Raw genomic sequence first — 25,415 nt, 5'->3', positions numbered from 1 at the left:
AGTAATAAAAGCAGTTGCCATAGTGAAAATATAAAAACAGACAACTTGAGTGTTTCATCTTTCAGTCTTTATTGAGTCAAAATGACCCGTATTGATAACTAGAATTTAAAAAACTTAAATTACTAAAATTGGAAAAAAACAAAGTTTTGAACTTAACACAGCATTTGGAATTTCACAAAAAATGATTATATATATACATATATTATTATATACATATATATATGGGGGGAAAATATAGAATGTATATAATGTACATAAACAAAATTAGAATACTGAACACAAAATACAAGAGTCAAAATGAACAGGTTCTAAATTCTAACTATATAAGCTACAAAAGTTTGTCAATAGTTAGGGGAATACAATATTTATACAACAGGTAAAGGGGGAAAAAAATTGATGTCAGCCCAAAACTTGGATATACAATGAAGTCTGAAAAGTAGGTTTTGCTCAGCACTGCTGTTTAAAGTTGCTGGCAAATAACACCCAATTTGTCTGCACATGAAGTGGACGAAGTGAGAAGTGAAGGAGAGAAATATCACACTAAAATATACTTCACCAAACCTTTTGGCTCCAATTTTGATTTGGGGAATAAGAACTCGGGATGTGCTGAAGATTTCTTTTTATTTTACATTCTTCCAAGTTCTTCATTGAAGGTTTCTTCCAAAAAGAGTCTCAATAGAAAGTTAACAGAATAGAACACTATACTGCAATTAATTTATTATTGTTGAAAATTGAAAAATAAAGTTATAGCTATCATATTAGAAATTCATTATCTAAATATCACTTTTGTCAATTTGCAAGCAAAAAGAAAAAAAAAATGCCAAGTGCAGAGAATAACTAAGGAGCATTTTAGATAACCTAAAATAATAAGGCCACCTAAACTGCAATATAAATAAGTTATTGCTGAAGATAACTGATTTTAATTAAAGATATTTTTAGAAGAGCAAATTAGAAGCAGATGGAATCCATGATGGCGGAGGTAAAAGAAAAAATAATTTAAGAGTTTATATATTGGACAATTATTGTATTGACCAACAGAAGGAAAACATGACTGAGATGTCACTTGACGGCTATAGAGTATGTAGAGTAAAAAAAAAAAGAAAAATTCCCAGTATATTTCTGCCAGAACAAAGCATGATACAATCTAATTAAGAAGGATTCGTGTCATAGCCTCTATTTGGAGGGCCCAATAAGTACAAGCAACAGAAACTTTTCACTGAAATACACTTGTGAAATTTAGGAAAAATAGGATAAAAATTGAAATGGTAACTGAAGAAAAACCAGCACAAATCCATAGACATATACAACTTTATTGGACAAAACAATTATACAACATTTGTTGAGTTGCACAAAAAGTTTAGACTGACTAGTGTTTCCTGACATATTTTGCTGTTTGAAAGCTTGAAGGCTAAATACACAACCGAACCGACAACTGCGCCGGGACCCACCACGTAGCTGGCTGCTGTCCTGTGAAATATTTTAAATATTCAGGGTACTTCAATTTTAAACATCTAAAATTTGACCAGTTTTGCTCTTATAAACTTACTAAAAAGGTCTAATGATTAAAGTTTTTCCCAAAGTTATAGTCACAGATGACAATGCAGCTAGCAGTGGTGAGCTCAGGTCATTATACCCAGCTGAACTTCAACAACTCAAGATCGTTAATGAGGGTTTAGGGGGGATTTTTCTTGGGGAGGGGGTAGGGTTGATATGCTTAGTGCATGTTTATGGGATTTCTTTTTGAAAGTTTTTAGATATTAGTTGAAATTTCAAAACTGACAGGCTTGTGTCATCAATTACTACTTGCGTACAGTCACAAACACACAAATGACCACACAAAATTGTGATATTCATCAAAATTAAAGGGATATTAATATATACCCTTAGAATAACTAAACTGACATATATTTTCCTCTTTCTCTCTCACAAACACACTCAAACATTCTGCCTGACAAAACACACCAAGAGTTTCACTTTAAAAAATAAAGTGTTAACCTCAATAATTAGCCAGTTGCTGTATTCAGCAATAGTTTACATCCATTTTTGAAAAGTGTCTTGCTCATTTAGGAGAAAGCAGCTGTGCAGAAACAAGTAAAGGAGATGGGCCAAACTTAATACACTAAAGACATAAATAAGACTAAGAAAAAATAAATATAAATGCTTGAAAGGAGACATCAATAGTAATCGGCAGCTGGACAGTGATTTCTGTCAGGATATGACCACTAGACAATTGGCTGCACAAGTCATATCGTTGTCTCCTTACAGCAAGGTACTATTTTCTATATACTGACAACTAAAATCATACAGGGTTATCAAATGTGTAATATATCAAATCACATATAGCCATTGGAAATAAATAAACCATTCATAGGCCAGGTATGACAGCCTCCAGGGGTCTATATTAAAAAAAATTTAAAATTAAGAAAAGTTAAGAAAGATCTTGAGTACATTTGGAGGAGGAGGAACATAGTGTATTGAGAAAGAGTAGATATGAAGTTGACAAGTGGCATATTTCAGACATTTCCTAAATCAAAACTATATCTGGTGCTTTTCTGTTTTCCTTTTAAATTCATGGAGAGAAAGAATATGCATGTATATTAAACAAATGTGTGTGTGCGTGTGTATGTGTGAATGCATGTATGTAACACATACATAACACACAGAGAGAACCAGACACTCATAAATAAGTATATGTACATAAAAGATGCCACATTTGACAACTAAGAGTTGGAGATAAAAGGTCAATATCTTAGGGAAATAAGTTCTAATTTTTAACATTCTGCTGGAATTGTTTGACATTCCCTTTTAACAAAGTGCTAGAAGCCAGCATTTATTCAAACATTTAATTTTTTTCCTTTTTTGTTTTTCAATTTTCTTTTTTTTGTTGTTTTGTTTTGAAGTGGACATGTAGAATAAACAAATAGCCCCACTAAATGGCCTTTTATGGTATGGCAATAAGATTTTTTTTCTCCAAACCATGGTCCCAAGACAAAAAGTTTACACTGAGAGGGGAAATTACAGATACAGTGAACCAAAAATGTTTTCTAGCAAGCTAACAAAGGGAGGGTAATTTCTTGCATACAAATTTTTCTGATCGGATAGTAACACTTATTTGGGGGCCTCCAGAACATCAGGTATAGGAAGAGGGGTATGTGGCAGCACCAACCAGCAATTTATGGTAATACAACCAAATCTTACCTGAAGTGTTAGTAAATATACTATTTTCTTCATAATACGCCCCACCCCCCAACATTTAAACAAATGTATGAATTGTCAATACCATAAGTCCATACTTGCTTTAAGAAGGCATACTAGACAGTTTTGCAAATGGGAAGAAGCAATGTCTATGGATCATGCAGAATAACGTAGCAAGACGTCTGATGCAAATATAAATTGAGATGATTTGTGGAGAAAACTCCCCTTCTTGAAAAGTTTGAATGAGGTCCATTAAGCATTTGTTAGAAAAGTTAGGTGCCAACTGACCTACAATGTACATGAGAACGCTACAAGTAGCGGAGAACATGTTACATATGTTTACTGGAGGAATTTGGTTGCAGGTCGTGGACTCTCTTAGAAACAGACAGTGCAGAAGCAGATTACGATGAGACTTCAAACATCAAACATTAATTCCAGATTTTAAGGAAACTGTCCCATGACCCTGTTGCAACTGCCATACCATCTTCTGTAACACCCAGGCAGCTTACTCTGTTGTCATGACCAGCCAAAACACCTGTAATGGGAAAGAAAAAGAAAAATATTTTTAATCATCCCATCTCAAAGATGAGTTTCTTATGAAGTAGTTTCAATTAGGTATCTAGACAGGTTTGTAAACTTACAAAAGTAAAAAAGAAAAGAACATTGTTGAAGAAAAATAACTGAAGTGTGTTAATAGTCACAGTATGCTACTGCATTTGTTTTAAAACCTTTTCTCTAGCAGCTATAATTCTAAATCAGATTAAAAATAATGGTTCGAAAATTAGAAGTTCAGAAGCTTAGAGTAAAAAGTTTTACTGTTTCTTACCAGCTCGTTCCTGTTTAAGGACATCCCAGACATTGCAGTTGAAATCATCATAACCGCCAAGTAAAAGACGACCACTTTTAGAAAAGGCAACTGATGTAATTCCACATATAATATTGTCATGTGAATACATTCCAATTTCCTGGTCGGCACGGATATCAAACAATCTACAAGTAGCATCATCGGAGCCAGTTGCAAAGGCAAATCCATTGGGGAAATACTACAAAAGAAAAATTAAATTTCAGCAAATTTTCAATATCCAACTAAGGAGAACAAAGTCCAAACAAAAGATATAATTAAGAAAGAGTGTATCACATACTGTTATGGCGTTTATGTCAGATTCATGTCCAGTAAAAGTTTGTTTACATATACCATCACGAATATCAAAGAGCTGAAAAATAATAACTATTGTTACTAAGAAATTCTGTATATTTTTTTAGTCTTCATATAAGTAACAACTTATTAAAAGGGAGAGATAGAGATCTACAATCAAATTTTATGAAATTTTTTCAAAAGAATGAAGATAGCTGATCAAATTACAAAATATATAAATAAGAAAAAACAAAGAAAAAGAAAATGAAGTTGATGTGTGCTAACCTTAGCTGAAGCATCACAAGCACCTGATACAAAAGTGTTCATGTCTGGTGCAAGTGAAAGGCTCATTACATCACCTGTATGACCTGTGAAAGAGGTAATTTGATTTCCTGTCTCTATATTCCACAATGCACTGCAAAAAAAAAATCATACAAATACATTACAATAATAATAATAATTAAAAAAAGAGAATTTAGAAAAAAACCTCCAAAATGCATTTTAAATCAGGTGTTACGTTCTAACCTGGCTACTAAGAAAAATCTGTGAGGTAATGTTTTTTAGCATTTCCCAAAGGAAATAAAATTAGAGTGAACACACATACATTAACAGATTATAATAAATTCAGGAAAAAGTAACACATACAATGCTACCTGGGATAAATTATAAGTAGTAGTGTTCAATTATTAATTAGAAAAATTGCCCACAGGAAACAAGTAACACTTCTATTTAGTGGACAAGCTTAGGATCATCACTAAACAGCTATATTTACCAATCAACATTCTTAAGGGCACCATAGCCAAGAGTTTTGTTGAAATATACAGTGATTGTTCTAATTGCCAAGTGGCCTACATATTTATCAATGGCTACTTTTAGTTAGATAAATGACCTTGCTGAACATGCAGTTGGATAAATGATATAAAAATAGTGGAAAAAAAACAAAGCAGGGTGTGGAGTTAACTGATTGAATAAATAGCAGTAAGGAATATAAATAGGCCAAGAAATATTTGCAACAGATCACTGAAAACAAAGCAGCAAACTGTGACACTATGAGAAGAGAGAGATCTTGGAAATAAAGCTGAACAAATTGTCCAATATCTGATTAACTATAGTCAAGTAATAAACTTGCTCAGTTTTAATCCATTAGCTCAATATATAAGATTACAGCTGTTGTAAAATTAAGAATCAGTTATGGATATGGAAATAATGTGAATAGTCTATATGGATGCTTATTTTGAGGGACAAGTGAATTACTTACCATGTCATATCTCCAGAGCTGGTGACTATTTGGTTGTCATCTATGAATCTACAACATGAGAGATATCCTGTGTGACCAGGCAATTCCCGACTAACTCTCACATTTCCTTCTCTAGTTTTTAGACTGTAAATGGAGCAAATATTATCCAGACCACCACATGCTACATAATTTCCTGTGGGAGCATAGGCACATGTCATTACCCAACTGGAACGGAGTGGTATTGCATGAACCTAAAATATAAAAATATATTTAATAAGTTATAAAGCAAATATTAACACAAGGATTTCAATATAAAATCACTCTTTCAAGAGCTCAATCTTTTCAGCAAGATACACACACAAAAAGAAACCCCCAAACATCAGATCTATATAAGAACTGACCACCAGTCAAAAGGTCTGCAGTGAGATACAAATATATAATTTGCCTTTAGGTTGTCAAATTGCTAATAAGCCACCTATATTATTTATAGTTTTCACTTTTACTGTTTTTGAAATCAGTGTACGAGTTCAAGAGTTTTCTTATAAGCTGACAAGGTGAGTTGATTTTAACCCTAGGTGCAGCAAGAGCCACTGATGAGAATTAAAATGCTCTGCATTAAAATTTGAAATCACTGGTGATCTGTCTGCTAGGGAACTTATCTTCCTTACCAGTTATTAAGACAATGTATTTGTAGCTGTTGAGTTGTTTTGACTTATTTCTAGCAATGCCAGTACCACATAGTACTTAAGTTACGTCTATAAATTTGCCATTAGATTGTTAAATTGCTAATAAGCTACCTATATTATTATACACACACACACACACTGTAATACAGTTTTAAGTAGCAAGAGAGGCTTAAAAATAAAAATTCATAATACTGTTTAATCTTTAGTGATTGGAGGTAGAAAATACTGTTTAGCAGAGAACTTTAACATTAAGGACTATTTGCATATTAAGAAAAAATGATACACTAACTTACCTTGTTTGTTGTGTAACCATCCCATACAATTAGTTTACCATCTTGAGAAGCTGATACTAAATTCCTGAGTTGAAAGAAATACAAAATATTCAAATGAGGGTGGTATCTATGAACTTAATAGTACATTGATATAACTGGAAAACATTTGTAAGTGCAAAATTTAGACTAAAATGAAGTTTAAAATTAGAAAAGTATACATTTTAAAAACTGGATTAAAAAAAAGGTGACATTTCACTTAATGCTTTAAAACATTTTCAAGTTATGTAATATATTTCAGGGGTAAAAGTCAAAAGGTACTACATAAATACATTCAAAACCAGTAATGCCATCTGGGATGAAATCAATAATGTAACTGACTGTATCCTGTAACTTGCTACTCATGTAGCTTGAAAACCAGCATGCATACACAGAATGTATGCACATATATTTATATGTGTGCATGTGTATATAATTTAAACAAACACACACACACACACTCAAATCTCAAAATGTTTTATGAAAACAAAACATTACAAAAACACTTCATGTAAATTTTTATGCTGAAGAAATGATTTAACTTTAAAGTAGCATCAATATTTTCATATGGAAAATGCATTAATCTGCAGTTTCAATCTTCTATATATGGCCAGATGTAAATAATATACATATCCTTTTGAAAGAAATATGTAAAAACATATTCGTTAGGAAAAGTATTTGATATTACACTATTAAATACATATATTTAATTTCTTTTACTACCTAGTTAATTATCTAGAAAGAAAAAAAGCTATGATTCCAAGATTCCAAGCTAAATTTTAATGTTTAAAGTATAAAACTTAATCTTTTATAAATTAATCAATTTCAACAAATTTCTGAATGTTAGCAACATTTGCAATTAAATTTTAGAATGTTCATGCAAAAAAGAGTGAGATATTCAAAGTGAACTATTGCCTACAATAAATATTTCAGAAGTGGTGAAATGTGTGAAAATATATAGACAGTGCATAAATTTCTGGAAAGTACTCTCTATAGTGAATAAAGCCTTTAACTGTTTTTTGCCTTAAATTTAAAAAGATGAATTTCTAAAAAAAGGAATCTTAGAAATTCAAATTTTCAGGACTAAAAATTTAAGTCATTTTATAGTTTTTATATAAAATATATATGTATATATAATAGATTTATTATATTCCCCAAATATTTGCCAATAAGCAATGAAGTTCTCAAGAGAGAATTTAATAAAGTTTAAGTGTAATTAGACTGAATAGTTAAATTTCCCAACCCAAATTAAACTTTTCATGAAAAGTGTTAAAGTAATATTTTATTTTTAAAGCTAACAGTAAAATTTCCCTCCAAAATAGAACACTATAGTTCAACAGGTAAATTTTACATTTTAGATTAAAAGTTAAGGCATGACTAAATGCTACACAGTAAATCCAGGTGCAGTAGATATAGCAAACAGGTGTACAAACATGCAATCAGGAATACCAATTTTTGTCAATATTTAAGCATGACAAACTACCCGGCTAGGTAAAGTTATGGAGATAAAATAAAAGGATGAAAACCCAGACAAACAAGAAATAAAAGAATTAAAATGGCTTTCATCAGAAGAGAAAAGCAAAAAGAGAAAATGAAACTAAAAATATACACAAAATAAAAAAAATAAAATCTAGTCACTAGAGAAAAGCAATCAGCTTTAGAAGAAAAGCCAATTTGTGAGGTAATGAATATCAACATATTTGCCTTCTGATATCTATAAAATGAAAAACCATATTCAAGCAAAAAAGTGCCAAATTGTTTAAATAATATTACCTTCTGTTCTCACGCAGATAGTGGAAAGAAAAACAAAACTGAAATTAATGATGCTCATTTGATAGCTAAAAGTAAATTTGCTTCAGTTATAAAGCCCATCAAATACAATCATGTAACAGAAAACCAACATAGTTGAAGATATTCTTAACATCTGGAATATCCTCCAATATGCCGATTGTACAAAAATCATAACCATACGATTAAGTTGTTAGATTATGTGGGGGAAAATCTACAGTTGCTTTTTTTTTTCATGAAGACCATTAATCAAGTCCATCAAACCAATTCTTGAGAGCTATGTTGACCTGGAGTTATTTGATGTCTATATGAATACACTACAATAAAACATGCTAAGAATGGGAAACAAACAAAAAAAAAAACTAGAAGCAAATATTTGGAAAGACATTTTATTTATTTAATTAAATTAGACAGTTAAGAAGCCACTCTACTATTTCCAACATAGCAGCCTTTAACTTTTAAATGGAGTTTATGATTACTAGTTTTAAAGTAGTACTAGATTTCGCTACAGATATACATTCAGGTTTCAAGTAATTAAGTGGCCATTCTAATTTACATTGCACATAATGTTCAGTCCTGCATTTTGAATTTAGCAATATTTGCCTTCATTATTAACTCATCTAATCTTCAAGTATGTTAATTAGATATAAAACAAAATTGGGTAAAATACAATTTAAATGCTAATAGCAACAGAGAGGACTTACTACACAAAAATAAAACAACACATCAGAAGTATTAATCTGATTAAATGAGGAGCTAAAAGACAAGATGTTTTATTCTAACCACAGCTTAATCCACTACCAACAAGATTAAAAAATTATTCAAGAGAATACTAAACAAGGGATTAAAAGTCGAAACGTCTCAAATACACATACATTTAGTTGTACAATTGGCAATTAAAAATTTTGTAATATAGTAATATCAACCTGGTAATCAAAATATTGTTTTTATAACAAGTCAATCAAAAGCAACAAAACAGGTTGGACTGTCTGGCATTCTACATAAAATTTAGTCGAGTATTTTAACTACACAAGATAACAAAGCTCACAATTCAAGCAGTTACCAGCCTTTTAAATACTAATGCACTTGAGACCTGGTAAATGTTAATTTTTCATTTAGCAAAATTACAATAAAGCAGTAAAAGTTCCACATTCCATCCCAGAAAGATGAGTAAATACTTTTACAATAGATTCAATGAAATTTTAAATCAAGTCTAAAATGAAAACATACCGAGAATCTGATGCCCAATGCATGGCATATATTTTGGCCAAGTGACCTCTGAGTGTACGCCTTGTTCTCATTTGTATCCTTCCAACTGGTTCCACATTTGCTGTTGCCATTGCTAACGTTGTATCGGCAGCAGCTTTCCGAGCTTCCTAATAATCAGAAAGGGTTAATTTGATAACTTAAAGCACATAGATACACACACATACTGAGGGATAGCCAAATGTTATTACGAATAATGGATACATTACTAGTATTTCACTTTTGTTAGGCAAAACATTTACTAAGCTGACAGAACAATAACAGTTAAATAATAATGTTTATTATGGGGCATGCTTGCAATTCTGTGACAGTTCCACAAATATTTTTGAGATTCATAACAGATTAATTTTCCATCACACAAAAAGAAGTTCTGTTAATGTATGAATAATGGATTTGAAAATCAAATATTATGAGAGTGTACAGGGTCATACGAAGAAATTTAAACGTTTAAATTCATTCCAAATCTCCAAAACAAAAATATATTTCGAATGTTTAAAAATAAACCTATATAAATAGGTATATAAAATAAACAAAGCAGAAACTTACCCTAATTTGGTTTTTCAACTGTTCGGTCTCTTGCCGTAATGCTTCAAGTTCGCTAGTCATGGTTGATTTTTTTGTTATCTCACTGAAAAAATGAAGTTTAAAATATGAGTCTCCAACAGAAGTTGTATGAACGAAGTGAAAACCTGGAAAACGTCGAAAGTGAAGTGAGAAAAGCCGAGCTAATTGACTGGATTCAAGGTGTAGTCGATATGTTCTAATAGATAAGGTGGAAACAAATTAAAATCCTACTACTACGACCACTCCCTCAACCTAAGCCGTTATTAACCTCATTATAAGCTAACTGTTTTCGGTAACACTGTCAACAAATGATTAAAAGAACACATTAAAATTGCAAGAGGAGAAAGAATAAATAAAAAAAATGCTAACATTTTAATTAGATTGGCGATGGAGAAAGACTGGACAATTTTAGAGACAAGCCATAAGAAAATTGTGTTGAGCTAAAATAAACGGAAGTTTGGCTTTCAACACTTACGATTCATTAATGACGATTGACGATTTTGATGGGAAGAGTCGTTTTGATGAAAGTTAGACAAGCTAATTTTGTTGAAAAGTTTACTCTATCTCCCATACATACATACATACATATATATATATATATTACATATTGCAAAATTTTAATAACGATGAAGGATGGAATCTAGGCAGAGTGAAGATTTAGTAGACGACATAAGATGGAGAGAAAAAAAACAAAAAAAAAAAAAACTAGTTCACGTAGGAAATATCTGAATATTTTAGCAACATCTTTATTGAGAAACAACTATATTAAGTACAGTAATTTGGAATAATGGAAAATGGAATCGGAGAAAAAAATGCCTATCTATGAATTTCTCTCTCGCTCTCTCATATATATATATCTTTATATATCTTTATGTATAGACATATATGCGTGTGTGCAAAACGATTGAAATATAACCGCAAAAATATTTTGTATATATATAAACATAAGTAAATGTGTAGAAATGGAAAATGAAATTTTTAATGTATACAGTAGTTTATTCGCTCGAAACTGATGACACTAATATATATCCTTATAAATGAGTGTGCGCGCGCGTATATATAATATATATGTAATGCAAAATATTTTTTGCGGTTATATCGCCAGAGCTACACACACACACACACATTATAAATATATATTTATATTTATATATATAAAGTTTTGGCGATATAGCCACAAAAAAGATATTTAGCATAGAATTGCATCAAGATTGCTTTAAAAGGGAGAGAATTAAAAGCAAGAATGAGTGGTGTATATTGGCATTTTACGTCAGAGCGAAGGTGGTGCTCAATGAAGACATTAATTATTCTCCACTCTCGCCATGTTGAATATAGCAATGGTGGCTGACTTGCTGGCTGGCCTGCTACTGCTCTACCACTGTTTTTTTTTTTTTCTTTAAAACATCGCTCACACCTCCTCAGTATTGTTACCTCAACAACAACAATACTTACACAAAACATTCTAAACAAACGATTCTTGGATGGAAAAGAGCTTAATAAATTTACAGAGTTCCTCATAATCTCTTTCCTTAATTATCTACATATATTCATCCAGACACACACACACTCCAATTTAAAACAGTCAAAAAAAGCAAAAGACAACTCGATGCTTATTTGCAGAGTACTATATATATTATATTATACACACATATTTTATTAATAGCTGGAGGTATATGCACACACATAGAAGTGACTATATATATATATATTACATACACAACCAAATGTATAGCTATTCTCGTTTCTGTCAAGTGACATTTCCAAGACAGACATTTAAAAAAGAAAGCTCCATATACAGTAAAAAAAAAAATATAGTCAACGTAAAAACAATGACAATGTCACAGAAAACAAAGTAAATCTGTCAGAATGAGGAGTTTTTTAAAATTATTATTGTTATAGAAAAATAATTCAGTTTATAAGTCAACATGACATCTAATAAAATTTAAGTTAAATAGAGGAAGCTTTTAAAACTCTTATGTACTTGATCGTCTATAGCAATTAAATAATTTATATTGTTTAATTTACTGTTAAATTAATTCTGAACCGAAATGAAAAGAATTTAACTAAAAAAAAGACAACTACAAACAAAACAGGGATATGTGAGATATTGAGAAATGAAAGCATTTCTTTTAAATATTATGTATAAAGGGGGAAATAGATGCGATAATTAAAATTAAAAAAAATCTAGGATGGAAAACTAATGTCTATAAGAAAGGAAAAAGAGGTGGTCCAGGTGATTGATTTAAGTAATAATCTATCAGGCGATGCAAGATCGAATGAAAGTCTGCAACAAATATCAGGATATTTGAGGAATTTTTGGAGGCGAGGCGAAGCGAAGAGACGAGGAACATTAAAATAATCGAAAAATGTCGAAGGATGTTTTTTTAACAGTAAAATATATCATTTAAATTGTATTTCACAACATTGGTGTTTAATTCGAGTTAATCTAAGCTGTGTGTGTCCATTTCTAATGTGTGGTGTGATGAATATCACTCGACAAAATTGTGCATGTAACAACTGTGCAGCCATGTAATGAAGAATAAGCGGCTAACAACTAGCTGTGGCACACATTTTTATTATACAACCATTTTGATTAGATGTCGAAATTGGATGTTAATTCTTGTTTTGTCTTTAAAGAATATGGTTGCCGATAAAGCAATCAGATGTATGTGGTACGGCTATGGTGAAGAGGAAATTATTCATTATCAAGATTAGACAGCCCGTATAGTGTGTCATCTGATGCATTATCGGCAACCATATTCTATCAGATATATACACATATATATACATACATACAGATATGAAGAGGAATTTGAAAGCTAAGTGGACACCGAAATGCACATTTCAATCATGCATTTAATGGTGTAAGAACGTAACAATTTAGTAATGAAACAACAAAAGATACAAGGAAGGTGATCGGCTCCAAATTATGATAAATAAAACAACAAAAAGGCGAAAAGAGATCATTCAATAGGAAAATCCACACGACGTTATGGAAAGACATACTGTCTTCATACTTACCCTTAATTAAACAATAGTATATAAAGAAATCCACCGATTTTTTTGAACACTATAAAGCACGTTAACTGTACGTTCCTATTTCCTGTTCATGTAGCATGAATTTCAATGTAAATTATAAGAAATTATTATTATTATTTTTTTTCCCGGTCGCTATCCGCTTTACCAGGGTGCGGTGCCCTTGCTTTTCAAAGACGCAGCCCCGTAGATATTGGCATGAGATTGAGCATGCGCGTTAGCTTGCTGACGTTCGCTGCTCTCATTAACATAAATAATGTGCAGACAGTCGATTACTAACGGCTTCTGGGAACAGAAGCGGTTTATAGTTTGCATTGCACAACGATATCTGCTACTGTTGCTAATATTACAGTTGCTGTTGCTATTACTACAGCTGCTGTTGCTAATACCGTATGATGATGTGCTGTTCTGCTCTATTACTGTTGCTAAAAACTTGATGCTTCGACTGCTAAAAACTATAATGATACTAATTTCTTTTACTTAAGACCAAGCACCTTTTTGGTTTAAAAAAAAAAAAAAGGTACTGATGCTGATAATTTATTTTATCGAGCTCGTGTATCAGCACATAAGTCGACTATAGCAAGGTTTGAACGCAAAAACACAAGATCCAGAATTAGATACTGTATCTAAAGTATCACTAAATACTGCTTCTATTACAAGTGACATCTTCATCACTACCCTAATGAATAATTTCTAACATAGATAACGAATCCACATTTCAGTTGGGAGATGTAGTCGGTTATATCAACCTCGTTAATTCACTGGTACTTATCGAACCCGGAAGGATGATAAGTGATGTCAATACCGGGACGTCAAAATGAGGAAATCACACATTGTAAAGTAATTAGTTCGATGCTCTATACCATTATCATTACATAATATATATATTTTTTGTTTTATATTATGTTTGTATTTATATGAACACAAAGCCCCAAATCTATAGAGCAGAGAAAATGAGAATTTGTGATAGGTTTTCCTTTCTCGGGGGAAAAATAAAATACATCACCTCATTAAAATATATCACCTCATCTTTTACCCATCACCACAGTCCAGGAGGAAAATAGTTAAGCAGCTTTTGATGATTCATAATCTCTAAAAGTATTCAATATGTGAAATTCAACAGAAATGGTCCTTCAGAATTAGGAATGTTAGCTCATCTTTGATGAAAACCCACAAGAAAAGAGAGAAAATATAAAGAGGAAGAGAGACAAAAGTATTGAATCAGATGCATTTAGCAACTTGTTTGGTCTGAAGAGGACTAGTTAATTTGGTGAAGGAAATATTTTTCCTGTAAGAGGCACAATATTGGATCAGGATTTTCACCTTATAATTTGATCATTGTAAGATTTGAACACAAAACCCTGAATTAGATAATACATATAAAGTATCTCTACGTAGTCTTTCTCTCACATGCAACAACTCCTTTGTCCCAGTATAATATAATTTATAACAATTACAAGTCCACATATTGTATTTAACCGTAGGTTTCATCACTTTGATCAACTTTGTTAATTGGTAATCATCAAACCTAAAACGGGAATGCATTGTATAATGTAGGTCAAGACAGACTTTGAAAATAAAATGAAAGTAAAAAATATTTGAGAATGTTTGATTATAGGTCTGCTTTATATGGCTGACCAGGGTCTCAATAAGAGCTTTAAATATTTAAATTCTCTATATTTATGAAGGGTTCAATTGATAAAAGTATAACACAATTAGGGATTAAGTAAATAACTTTCTCTTAAATGCATTTTTAGGTAAACCAGCAGAATGGAAGATATATTTCCTTTTGGATCATATTTGGACCTTGCAGAATGTCAGTAATATCTAAGGACTAATACAAACTTTAGCTCAGGCTCTCAGATAAAATCTTTTTAACTTTTAGTCAGGAGAAAATGCAGTGCCTATGATACTTTACTGGACATTTAAATTAGTGGGAATGAGGAGACAGAAAGGCATTCTTCAACTGGGGACCTGATTCAAATACTTGCAATAAAGTAGACTCTCATAAAGGCACCAAGGACCAGGTAGTCGTGTTAAACCAGCTGACAAATTAACTCCACTGTCCCAAAAGGTTATATTAGGATTTGAACTCAGAACACAAAGAGCTAGAAGAAATACTGGGAGTCATCATATCTGCCAATCTACTGCTTTACACTGGGTGAAAGGCAAAGTTGACCTTGGTAGGATTTGAACTCAGAATGCAAAGTACTGCAGTAAATACCACAAGGCAGGTCATCTGGCATGTTAACAACTATAACAATTTACAATCTTATTTTGGCAATACTAAGAATATTAAGGTTGCAGAAGAGGTCACTGGATGGATGTATAATGGTAAATAACAGTAATTCTTTAGGGAAAACTTTTGTAATACTCTCGGTTGGAAGTTTATATTCTGTTGGTACTATTTTCACAGAATGATCTAGAACAGTGGTTCCCAACCTGGGGCCTGCAGACCCCCTTGTGGTCTGCAAAGGTAGTACTGGGGGTCCATGAACTAAATTCAAAATTTCATATATGTATATATATATAAGGATAAGCATATTAAGAGGGATCCATGGGGAAACTCATTTAAATAAAAGGTTTGGGAACCACTGATCTAGAATGAAGTGTAAAACTTCCTTGTATGTAAATGTAACCTCTATTAGTTTGTTTACACACATTTTATTTATTCAGAAAACGGTCACTGACATAAAGACCTGAAGTGATAAATAAACTGAATAGTGAGTTGTTTTATACTTTTGAAGAAAAGAATCATCTTGAATGAAGAATTCATATAAAAAAAAACCCAGAAAATATGCTTAGAATTAGAGTATGTTCGTTCACTGAAGATGATGACTAAAAGGGCCAGAATTTCAGCTCTCATTTCTTATTGTTTCATTTTGCAGGACAGGAGTTTCTACACAATAACAAGAACTACACTGTTTCTTTGCATGAAGCCCTCATTTCTACTTAGCTATAAGTTAGTTTTGGAGGCAATTCAATAGAAAATACCCAGTAGAGAGAATACAGTTGTGAGAATATAGTGCTCACCATACCATATAATTTTGTTTTGTTTTTCTAAGAGAAGGGGAGTGTAGTAGTTCTCCATTTTTTCTTTTCAAGAGACGAGATAATTGTTCAATGTGTGAAAATTAAAATGAAATGCAAAAGGAGTTAAAATTGTATGTTATAAGAATGAACTTAGCATTGACGGAATCGTTTTAATTGATCTAGACATAAATTTGAAATACTGCCAAATTAGTCGAAACTTCAAGGAATGCATCATTAGTGAAAAAAAGAAAAAAAAGCTTATATGAACAAACTGAAGAGCTGATGACAAAGGAACCTTCTCAGACTAATAACATCTAAAAGGGTCATTTAGCTTTGATGTATTAATAGGTTATTAGGCAAAGTAGTAATGAAGACTGCTTGATTAGAGAAGAGTTTTGAGACAGAGAATATAAGTAGTTATTATTGTGATGGATAGCAGAACTGAAATGGTGCCAGACAAAATAGCATGTAATGTTTAGTTACATTCATTTACATTCTGCCTGTGCAACAGCCAAGAGGCTGTCAAACCCATGTCTGCTCAGTCACAGTGACTCTTCATCTGATCTGCTATGCAGGAGAAAAAAAATTAGTCATGAAAAAAAGGAGAAGTATCTATGATATTTGCAGAAAAAAATCTGGACTTGAGAGATTGATACAACTAAAACATCTGCAAGAGAAACAAGGGCAGGAATGAACCAAAAGGTGTGGCTTTAAATGCTTGCAATACAATGTACTCAACTAAAGGTATTAATGAACAGGTGGTGAAATTAAACTGGGCGGTGTGTTAGGCCTACAGATATAAACTTTAATGCCAGAGGAAATGTTGGTCTATGCTAATCAGTAGTGCAGCTGACAGGGAGGTATTAAAGATGACATAGGCTAGACATGATGCACATAAAAGTTTAAAGGTATAAAGACTGAACTTGAAGAGTAAGAAGCTTAGTTTTTCACTGAGTTGAGCAAAATACCTTACAACACAATCTGCATGTGTGTATATATATATATACACACACACACACACACATATATATATATATATATACACACATAATATATCATCATCATCATCATCGTTTAACGTCCATTCTCCATGCTAGCATGGGTTGGACGGTTCGACCGGGGATCTGGGAAGCCAGAAGGCTGCACCAGGCTCCAGTCTTATCTGGCAATGTTTCTACAGCTGGATGCCCTTCCTAACGCCAACCACTCCGTGAGTGTAGTTATATATATATATATATATATACACATATACACACACATATATATACATATATACACACACATATATATATATACATACACACACACACATATATATACACACACATATATATACATATATATATCCCCATAACTTTACATCCCCACAACTTAGCAATTCAGCAAAAGAGACCGATGGAATAAGTACCAGGCTTACAAAATAAGTCCAGGGGTCAATTCATTCAACTAAAATTTCAAAGCAGTGCCCCCAGCATAGCCACAGTCTGATGACTGAAACAAGTAAAGAACAAAAGAGTGTATGTGCATGACTGAATGAGGCTACAGAAAAGTGGGAAGTGACATAATGCTAGATGAAGGGTTAAAGTAAGAAAGAAGAGGCCAGAACAGTACAGGCTTCTGATTAAAGAGGAGCTACAAGACTACTCACATTATACATACAAACATACATATACATTCTTTTATTTGTTTCAGTCATTTGACTGCAGCCATGCTGGAGCACTGCCTTTAGTCGAACAGACTGACCCCAGTACTTATTCTTTGTAAGCCTAGTACTTATTCTATTGGTCTCTTTTACTGAACTGCTAAGTTATGGAGATGTAAACACACTAACATCGGTTGTCAAGCAATGGTGGGGCGACAAACACAGACACACAAACATATACAGTATAGCCGCAGTCAAATGGATGAAACAAGTAAATGAGTAAAAGAGTACTCATATATATATATATATATATATATATATGATGATGATATATATATATATATACATACAGCAGGCTTCTTTCAGTTTCTGTCTACCAAATCCACTCACAAGGCTTTGGTCAGTCTGAGGCTATAGTAGAAAACACTTGCCCAATGTGCCATGCACTGGGACTGAACCTAGAGCCATGTGGTTGGTAAACAAGCTACTTACCACACAGCTACACAAAAAATTTGGAGTCAACAAGAAGGAGTACAGATGGAGTACAATCTCTACAATTGTTTCCACATAACGGGGTTCTCCATGCAACGATGCATGGAAACAACTGTAGTGATTAGAAAAAATAAATGTCCAACAGTACTCCTTCTTGTCGACTCCATGTTTTTCCAATTATCCATTCACACATGACAGATGCCCAAACACAAACCTGGAAGTAAGTATAAATACTGCTACTGCACAGCAAAGGGTGAAATCTGAAGGTGGACGAGCTTTATGCTGTACTCTACTGCATTCTTAACAGAATATACCATAACTATATATACATATATGTGTGTGTATGTTTGTGTGTTATGTATAATCAAATAATCAAGTACCTGCACACCTGGAGAACTACGTTGTGTGGAAACAACTGTAGTGATTAAAAAAATATATATATCCTTTTTGTTGACTCCAGTTTTTTCAATTCCAGTGAGGACTCACTCCTGTGCAGATGACAAGTAAAAATCACCACTTGAGCATGACTGTTGCCAGTACCGCCTGACTGGCCCTCATACCGGTGGCACGTAAAAGCACCCACTACACTCTCGGAGTGGTTGGCATTAGGAAGGGCATCCAGCTGTAGAAACTCTGCCAGATCAGATTGGAGCCTGGTGCAGCCATCTGGTTTGCTAGTCCTCAGTCATATCGTCCAGCCCATGTGAGCATGCATGGAAAGCAGACATTAAACGATGATGATAATGATATCTATATACATATATATATATATATATATAATATATATATATATATATGATGATGATATATATATATATACATACAGCAGGCTTCTTTCAGTTTCTGTCTACCAAATCCACTCACAAGGCTTTGGTCAGTCTGAGGCTATAGTAGAAAACACTTGCCCAATGTGCCATGCACTGGGACTGAACCTAGAGCCATGTGGTTGGTAAACAAGCTACTTACCACACAGCTACACAAAAAATTTGGAGTCAACAAGAAGGAGTACAGATGGAGTACAATCTCTACAATTGTTTCCACATAACGGGGTTCTCCATGCAACGATGCATGGAAACAACTGTAGTGATTAGAAAAAATAAATGTCCAACAGTACTCCTTCTTGTCGACTCCATGTTTTTCCAATTATCCATTCACACATGGCAGATGCCCAAACACAAACCTGGAAGTAAGTATAAATACTGCTACTGGACAGCAAAGGGTGAAATCTGAAGGTGGACGAGCTTTATGCTGTACTCTACTGCATTCTTAACAGAATATACCATAACTATATATACATATATGTGTGTGTATGTTTGTGTGTTATGTATAATCAAATAATCAAGTACCTGCACACCTGGAGAACTACGTTGTGTGGAAACAACTGTAGTGATTAAAAAAATATATATATATCCTTTTTGTTGACTCCAGTTTTTTCAATTCCAGTGAGGACTCACTCCTGTGCAGATGACAAGTAAAAATCACCACTTGAGCATGACTGTTGCCAGTACCGCCTGACTGGCCCTCATACCGGTGGCACGTAAAAGCACCCACTACACTCTCGGAGTGGTTGGCATTAGGAAGGGCATCCAGCTGTAGAAACTCTGCCAGATCAGATTGGAGCCTGGTGCAGCCATCTGGTTTGCTAGTCCTCAGTCATATCGTCCAGCCCATGTGAGCATGCATGGAAAGCAGACATTAAACGATGATGATAATGATATCTATATACATATATATATATATATATATATATATATATATATATATATGTATGTATGTATGTATGTATGTATGCATTTTCATCTATGCATATGGAATCTCTCATTGAAGACAATATGAGCGGTCAGTTTCTGTTGAACAACCTGCACAAATGATTCATTTGATGATTAAATGGATGTGCTCCAAATTAGCTCCCTCCCTCCCTCAAATTGGTGTTGTCTGAACAGGTGAACAGTTTACCACATGTCAGGTGTCAAAGTGATCACAGAGCAACATGGGATGAAGTGTTTTGCTGAAGAACACAACACACCACTCGGTCCAGGAAGTGAAAACAATCTCGCGATCCTGAGTGCAATGATGTGACTTAAAGAGCACTGGTGCTGATTCCATGTAAAAAGCATCCAGCATGCTTAGTAAAGCGGTTGGTATTAGGAAGGGCATCCAGCAGTAGAAACCATACCAAAACAAACAACAGAACCTGGTGCAGCTCCTGTCAAACTGTCAGATCAGCCAACCCATAGCAGCATGGAAAACAAACATCAATTAATGACGACACATACACAAACACAATAAGCTTCTTTAACTCTTTCGTTACTGTATTTATTTTGAGATGTTCTGTATTTCTTTCAATTACTTTAAATATAACAAAGAATTTAGTAAAATAACTTAGTTATGATTCAGCTTGTGTTAGGAGCATAAATTGTGACTAAGGTTTGGTGGAAGATTTTAATTCAAAACTTATGAAAACAAGACATTTGTACTACAGAGCCAGAGCCGGTTTCAGCCGGGTTGGTAACGAAAGGGTTAAGCTTCCATCTACCAAACTCACACAGCTTTCGTCAGCTCAGTAACTATAGAAGACACTGGCCCAAGATGCCATAAAGTGAAACTGAAACTAAAACTATATGGATGAGAAGCAAACTGCTCAAATACTCAGCTATGCCAACACCTATTGACTAAAGCCAATGAAAGTATACTAAAAGCAACTTTTCTTGTTAACAATATATTTATCACGTCTTTGATGCTTGTTTGGCTATTACATATAACATATTGATTATGTGGTTATTTATTGCATTTTTCAAGAGTGGTTTCTCTCTTTGACTGGTTTCTTAATTATAGGTTTAGATGAAATTTAGATGAAAGTTACTGTTTATGAAAAAAATGTATATTTTTTGAAGAGATGTAAAGAGTAAACTTTAAATAAGAAAAGCAAACACAAGATGTAAAGTAATCTACAAGAATCTTTGTTACAATGGTGGTGGTGGTGGCGGTAGAGGTGATAGTGTTGGTGGTGGTGGTATTGTTGCTGGTGGTTGTGGTAGTGATGGTTCTGTCGATCTAGGACGACCATTTCTTTACAAATGTACATGCAGGCTAAGATGAGATGTTTTTTTAGGGAGACTGGCAGTTGCCCATATATGCAAGTCATTCCTCTCCATGCCACTAATGCTTATTCAATGGAAAGGCCACCAATTTGGGAGTCAGAACAGCTTGGCACCTTGGCACCTGCATTTTTACAGGTGTTGCTGTCAGACTGAAAACACCCAAAATATGTACTGCAAGACATCTTGCCTGACTCTCTAACAATTCCACCATTCACTACCTGGAATTAGTAGTTTTTTTCTGTTTGTCAACCCCAGAAGAATGAAAGGCAAAGTTGATCTTTGTGAGATTTGATCTCAGAAAGCAGAGTCAGAATTAAACAGCACAAGGCATTATATCCGATACTCTGATGACTCTTCCAATTCACTGCTTGCTGATTTCGCTCATTAGACTGCAGCCATCCTGGAGCACCACTTGGAGGAATTTTAGTTGAATGGATCAACTCCAGTAATTCTTCTTTTTTCTTTCTGGTACTTATTCTATTACTCTCTTTTGCCAAATTGCTAAGTTACAGAGACACAAACACACCAACACTGGTTGTCAAGTGAAATTGAGGGGCAAAGACACACACATGTAGACATCATCATCATCGATTAACGTCCGTTTTCCGCGCTAGCACGGGTTGGACGGTTTCGACCGGAGTCTGGGGAGCTAGGTAGACGAGAAGAGAAATGAATAAAATTAGATAAAATAGATAGATATATAGATAGATAGAGAAATTTGATAAAATAGTTAGATAGATAGAGAAACATGAATGAATCGGTCAGTCGAGAAGTGAAAAATAAGCATTCAAACTTATCTTATCTGCACTCGGGATTATAGCTTGTAGATGAATGAGAGAGAGAGAGAGAGAGAGAGAGCACATGTGTATTAGAGGGGACAGACTTCAAGCTGGTGCGAAGATACGAAGGTAGACGAGGAGAAATGAATAAAATTAGATAAAATAGATAGATATATAGATAAATAGAGAAATTTGATAAAATAGTTAGATAGATAGAGAAACATGAATGAATTGGTCAGTCGAGAAGTGAAAAATAAGCATTCAAACTTATCTTATCTGCGCTCGGGATTATAGCTTGTAGATGAATGAGAGAGAGAGAGAGAGAGAGAGAGCACGTGTATTAGAGGGGACAGACTTCAAGCTGGTGCGAAGATACGAAGGTAGACGAGAGGAGACATATATAATATATATATATATATATATATATATATATGTCGGTGACATGTAAAAGCACCATCCGTTTGTGGCCGTTTGCCAGCCCTGTCTGGCCCCCATGTCGGTGACATGTAGTGACATGTAAAAGCACCATCCGTTGCGTCCGTTGCCAGCCTCGCCTGGCCCCCGTGCCGGTGACACGCAAAAGCACCATCCGTTCGTGGCCGTTTGCCAGCCCTGTCTGGCCCCCGTGTCGGTGGCATGTAAAAGCACCATCCGTTCGTGGCCGTTGCCAGCCTCGCCTGGCCCCCGTGCTGGTGACACGTAAAAGCACCATCCGTTTCGTGGCCGTTTGCCAGCTCTGTCTGGCCCCCGTCGTGCCGGTGACACGTAAAAGCACCATCCGTTCATGGCCGTTTGCCAGCTCTGTCTGGCACCTGTGCGGGTGGCACGTAAAAAGCACCCACTACACTCATGGAGTGGTTGGCGTTAGGAAGGGCATCCAGCCGTAGAAACACTGCCAGATCTGACTGGGCCTGATGAAGCCTTCCAGCTTCACAGACCCCAGTTGAACCGTCCAACCCATGCTAGCATGGAGAATGGACGCTAAATGATGATGATGATGATATATATATGCTTTCGGAGTGAATGGTTGTTTTTTACAGTGCCCATTTTACAATCCTGTAAATAATAATAATAATGGTATTTTTTATATATGTGTACATATATGAGCTTCTTTCAACTTTCATCCACCAAATCCACTTTGATCAGTTGAAGGCTACAATATAGAAGACACTTCCCCAAGGTGCCAAGCAGTAGGACTGAACCCAGAACCATGTGGTTGAGAAGCAAACTTCTTACCACAGATCCAAACCCACATCTGTGTATAATACTTAATGTATACATACTGTCAATAGACCTGTTGCTGCAGTATATGTCCTGAGATAATATCTCTTAAGGACTTGCAGTATTAAAAACACAAAAAATATCAGACTGTGTATACATTGAGTATGATTTATAGCTGGTTATTTTGATTTAACATTGTCTCAATTGCATATACCAAGTTTTTATTTACCTGAGAAGCTACTTGCAACATCAGGGAATGTTATAACACCTTTTTCCTATATCAGAAATGATGAATTTTCACCTGAGCATGTGGATAGCAGTGAGTATATGCCACTTTAAAAAGCCCAAAAGGTATAAATGCCTCTGGTATTCTCACTTTTCATTACTGGGGTTAATTTTCATCAGTTTCCGATATTTGTATCTTTTTAACCCTGTGTGTCCATGACATGTTATTTCAGGACAAATATTGCAGCAACTGGCCTATCAATAGTGTATACATAGATGGCTATTTTAATTTAATACAGCTTCAATTGTGGATATGAGATGGTATATTAACATTTAACATTAAATGCAATCCAAATGAAATGGGCTTGCAGAAAAAGAAGGTTGAGAAAGAGATGGTGAAGGTTGAACTCAGAACACTGAACTTTGTAAAAGAGATGACAAAAGACACAACAAGGGGTGATATGCTGCGATGGAGTGGACAAAAACAGACCTAGAAAATCCCAAACCAACAACAAAAATGGCTGAGTAGATATAAGTGAAAACCAATGTACTTGATGTAGCAAACAATGACATTTTTAATTAAATCTACAATTTTAGAGATGTGTTAATCACCTAAATGAATAGTTCTGGTCAAAAAAGTTAAGGGAGACAACCCTGAAATCTTAATTAAAATTAATCTAACAAAAAATGCAATGGGGCATGAGTATGACTTTTGAGCAGTCAGGGGACAAACCAGGGCAGGTTTCACCCCTAGTGGACCTCATTAGTAGAATGTTATCTAACTGTAACTGCAAGTCATTGAACTGACAGTGCAAATATAATAACTTCTAATCTACTACAAATGGTATATCATATTTGGACAGTGTACTTGAGCCTAGGCCCAAAGGCCTTGCATCATTTAGTAACATTTTTAACCCAAATTCTCTCAGAGTCAACTTTGTCTTTGATCTTTGTAGTTTGATAAAGTAGATACTAGATAAGTACAGTGGTGAATATAATCAAATATAGACATTTTCAGGCTATATGCCTATATTAGAAATCAATATCACTTAGACATATCTGCCACTGGATATTCAACCCTCCACCCACCACACCAAAAAAGAAAAAAAAAAGAAATAACGTTACAGCTTAACTCCCACCTAATAAAAACTTGAATCTTAAGATACAGTTATATTGTTGTACTATATTTTTCTTAACTACCACCACTGTTGCCATCAGCATCATCATTATCATCAAGATCATCATTTCTTACACACAAGCCAACAAAATAAAAGCTTCTGGAAAGTTCCTCAACTTAGTAACTAAATCTCTTTCAGCAAGTTCCCTGCTGTTTTTTTAAATGGAGAATCATATGCTATTTTTCTTTTTACGTTGTAAATTTTAGTACCAAGAATATAATATGGTTTTGGCAACACTGAAGTCAAAATATACCTAAGAATTATTAGTAAACAAATTTTCTATTTGAGTAGTATGCATTGTCCTAAGGGACTGCAGAACAGTGAATAAATAACAGATTTGAAATTTAGTTCATGTGTTCAAGCCTTGCTTAACCCTTTAGCAATTGGATTATTCTATCAAACGCAATGCTAATTTATTCACATTGTTTTTAATGAATCATGCATTATCTTGTAGCTTTGAAATTTTGATGATGTGATTGTTTAGTCTTAGAATGATATTGTAAGATAGTTGTGAGAGGTTGGATCTGAC

General features: G+C 34.0%; 1 protein-coding gene across 3 annotated transcripts in view; it reads right to left on the bottom strand.

The window, feature by feature from the left end:
• Positions 1-1,290: 1,290 nt before the first annotated feature.
• Positions 1,291-25,415, bottom strand: part of LOC115209263 (guanine nucleotide-binding protein subunit beta) — a 165,393-nt gene continuing 141,268 nt past the window's right edge. Inside the window, exons 1-10 of one of the 3 annotated variants that reach the window (XM_029777560.2) lie at positions 13,201-13,419; positions 10,162-10,243; positions 9,580-9,725; positions 8,335-8,337; positions 6,547-6,610; positions 5,589-5,818; positions 4,616-4,745; positions 4,338-4,409; positions 4,022-4,238; positions 1,291-3,730 (exon numbers count right to left, since the gene is read on the bottom strand). In XM_029777560.2, the coding sequence (XP_029633420.1) occupies positions 3,624-3,730; positions 4,022-4,238; positions 4,338-4,409; positions 4,616-4,745; positions 5,589-5,818; positions 6,547-6,610; positions 8,335-8,337; positions 9,580-9,725; positions 10,162-10,221 (1,029 nt within the window). In that variant the 5' untranslated portion in view covers positions 10,222-10,243; positions 13,201-13,419 and the 3' untranslated portion in view covers positions 1,291-3,623. Of the gene's footprint in view, positions 3,731-4,021; positions 4,239-4,337; positions 4,410-4,615; positions 4,746-5,588; positions 5,819-6,546; positions 6,611-8,334; positions 8,338-9,579; positions 9,726-10,161; positions 10,244-13,200; positions 13,420-25,415 lie in introns of those variants that run through there. The other 2 variants (XM_036501483.1, XM_029777561.2) reach the window with 2 other exon arrangements.

The sequence above is a fragment of the Octopus sinensis genome, linkage group LG3 (genome assembly GCF_006345805.1).
Source record: "Octopus sinensis linkage group LG3, ASM634580v1, whole genome shotgun sequence".
NCBI classification, from domain to species: Eukaryota; Metazoa; Mollusca; class Cephalopoda; order Octopoda; family Octopodidae; genus Octopus; species Octopus sinensis.
Note: the sequence above shows the minus strand (reverse complement) of the source record. Positions and strands in the feature narration are given on the sequence as shown.